Source organism: Nanorana parkeri, unplaced genomic scaffold (genome assembly GCF_000935625.1).
Source record: "Nanorana parkeri isolate BGI_ZX_2015 unplaced genomic scaffold, ASM93562v1 scaffold130, whole genome shotgun sequence".
NCBI classification, from domain to species: Eukaryota; Metazoa; Chordata; class Amphibia; order Anura; family Dicroglossidae; genus Nanorana; species Nanorana parkeri.
Genome location: NW_017306398.1, coordinates 1,153,518 through 1,156,128, shown reverse-complemented (window position 1 = coordinate 1,156,128; position 2,611 = coordinate 1,153,518). Strand labels below are relative to the sequence as shown.

General features: G+C 45.7%; 1 protein-coding gene across 2 annotated transcripts in view; it reads left to right on the top strand.

Annotated features, from left to right (window-relative positions):
* The window catches only part of ZYX (zyxin), a 32,918-nt gene that overhangs the window by 26,903 nt on the left and 3,404 nt on the right, over positions 1 to 2,611 (top strand). For both annotated transcript variants that reach the window (XM_018553835.1, XM_018553834.1), the window contains exons 6-7: positions 855 to 1,024; positions 2,312 to 2,490. In XM_018553835.1, coding sequence (XP_018409337.1) covers positions 855 to 1,024; positions 2,312 to 2,490 — 349 coding nt within the window. The remainder of the gene's footprint in view (positions 1 to 854; positions 1,025 to 2,311; positions 2,491 to 2,611) is intronic.

The window sequence follows — 2,611 nt, the reverse complement described above, 5'->3', positions numbered from 1 at the left end:
CCCCCCCGTGGGCTACCTATCATTCAAGGCTGCTGAGTCTTCTGTGGTGCACACAACTTCCACAGAGCCAGGTTCATCTAGATGAGAAGGCGGTTATTGCGGAATCTGATCTCTCCCTTTCTATGCACACTGAATCCTGGGCTCAGGAAATCCTCTGTAGCAGCTGCTATGTTGTTCAGAGTAGTATCTTATGCTGTGTAGTATGATATGGACTGCAGCATCTGGTTATCTGTTTACATTTAGACAGATCTGTGTGTATTAGCTTAGATAGCCGTAATATCTGCAAAATGTCAATCACAGTTGCTATAGGCATTACTACCCTACCCTAACCCACACTAACCTATCCTACCCTAACCCACACTAACCTATCCTACCCTAACCTATCCTACCATAACCCAACACCCTGAATAATATGTTTTATGTGCCTGCCCTGATTTCAGATCCATGGAAGGCTTGCTGTAGTAGTAGTTGCCTCCACCACTGACTGATTTGACTGGAAAGGGCTATAACTACAGATCACGGGGCCCCATAGCAAAAATGTGATGAGGGGCCCCCTAATGACCTCTCTCTGAGCTGTGGCTAATGACACACACATCCCTCTTGTGCATCTGACATCCGCTTTCCAACCGCTCCAACCCTTAATGATGCAGCACTGTGTTATCCTCACATGTTATATGTTCAGTTTGCCTCAACAACCTAAAGGGGGCCCCTTCCACCCCAAGGTCCCATAGCAGCTGCCTGGATCTACTATAGTTAAGCCACTGGACTGAAACATAGTATACGATAACAATGGTGACATGCTGCATCTATACAGGCACAGAAATGACTGACTATTGCTTCTCTCCTCCCCTCAGATCTCTGCGGATTCTGCGGTAAGGGTCTCTCTCGGACTGAGACGGTGGTGCGAGCCGGGGAACATTTATTTCACGTACATTGCTTCACGTGCTCCAAGTGCGACCAGCAGCTCCAGGGCCAGCAGTACTACGAGAATAAAGGGCGTCCGCTGTGCGAGGACTGCTACCAGGTGAGTGCAATCTCAGGACTGGATGGACAGAACAACAAAACCCTTTAGCAGGGAAAACAGCTCTGTGTTTTATATACATTTATCTTGTATTAGCCGCCTGTATCGGCTTTAATAACGTTTTATACAGAACAAAGAAAAGCAAAACAATATTAATTGGGTAGGGAAAGATATCGGTATCCTAATTCAGTGGAACTGCAAGTGAATCTAGTACTTGACCACATGTCACCCGTCCCCGGCGCAAGTCACAGAGAAGAGTTTTCGGCATTCTTCTCATATAATACAACCCCGGCATATTCATCACACAGTTATTAGCCGTCCGCTCTCTAATTGCCTGATTCTGAGCAGATTATTTTTTAATTATTTTTTCCCCCATTCCTCGTCCTCTTCAGAAATAGTCCGTCGTCGTCGCTGAGAGCCGGACTGTGATGATGAAACGCTTATCTTCTTCTCTAAGTGGATTATATTAGAGAGCGTTAGTGAGGCGAGATCACAGGGAGCCATATATATTACATATCCCAGTGTTACAGTGTAGCAGCTCTTTGTGAGCGGCCGCGGTTTTCAGATTGGCGCTACGTTGGGGATTTTACGTCCTGCCGAGATAGGTTTACCTGCCGGAAAGAAGTCTTTCAAAGACGATTGCTTATTATGTATTGGCGGAGATTTCTCATATTGGATTGGTTATTTTTTAGGCAATTTGGGGAAAAATTAAAAAAATATATATGTTATTCATTGTTTTTTCCCTGCAAGTAAAGAGAAATACCTGGCGATCTGCTAGACATCTAGCTCCGGCCATCCCGCCCTGCTCACTGATGTCACTGGTTGCCAGGAGCTCGGCGGGATGCCATCCACAGCAACCTACTAAGCTCCCTGCCAACCGATGACATCAGCTGGGCGGGAAGCCGGAGAAAGAGTCACAGGTGGGAAGCTGTGGCCGCCCCTCTATACACACACACACACACTTCCACCTTGTGGCCATCTCTGTTCTAGACCATACGTTTTTACTGAACGGCTGGTGTGACTCAATCAGTTACAGACAATGCCATAAAATGGGAATATTACATGGTTGCTTGATGGACAGGTATTCCTAGGAATTTTTTGTAATGCCAACTTCAAACATAGCTTTCAGATCATCACACAGTCTTGTTATTTTTATTACAAGATATCAGGAAGAATGTTGGTGAGCAGTGATATGTTGTCACACTTTAATAAAGAATTAATAATAATTCTGATACAATATTGTTAGTTGCATTGAAGTTCTGTAGTAACAATGCTGGGCCATGTTTTTAGGACACGCTGGAATGTTGTGCAGTGTGCCAAAAGAAGATTACTGAACGTTTGCTGAAGGCGATGGGCAAGGCCTACCACCCAGAATGCTTCACCTGTGCGGTGTGCCACCGTCCTCTGCAGGGCGAGCCGTTTATAGTGGACCAGAATAACCTGCCCCATTGCGTCCCAGATTACCACCGGTGAGTGTAATATTTTAATGAGGTTGTGGACTTCCTCAACTCCTTTGTGGTCATCTTGTCTTATATTTTCTCGTGTATCCTCTCGCTGTCCTGATTTATTCCAGAATTCCCCCCCCCCCCC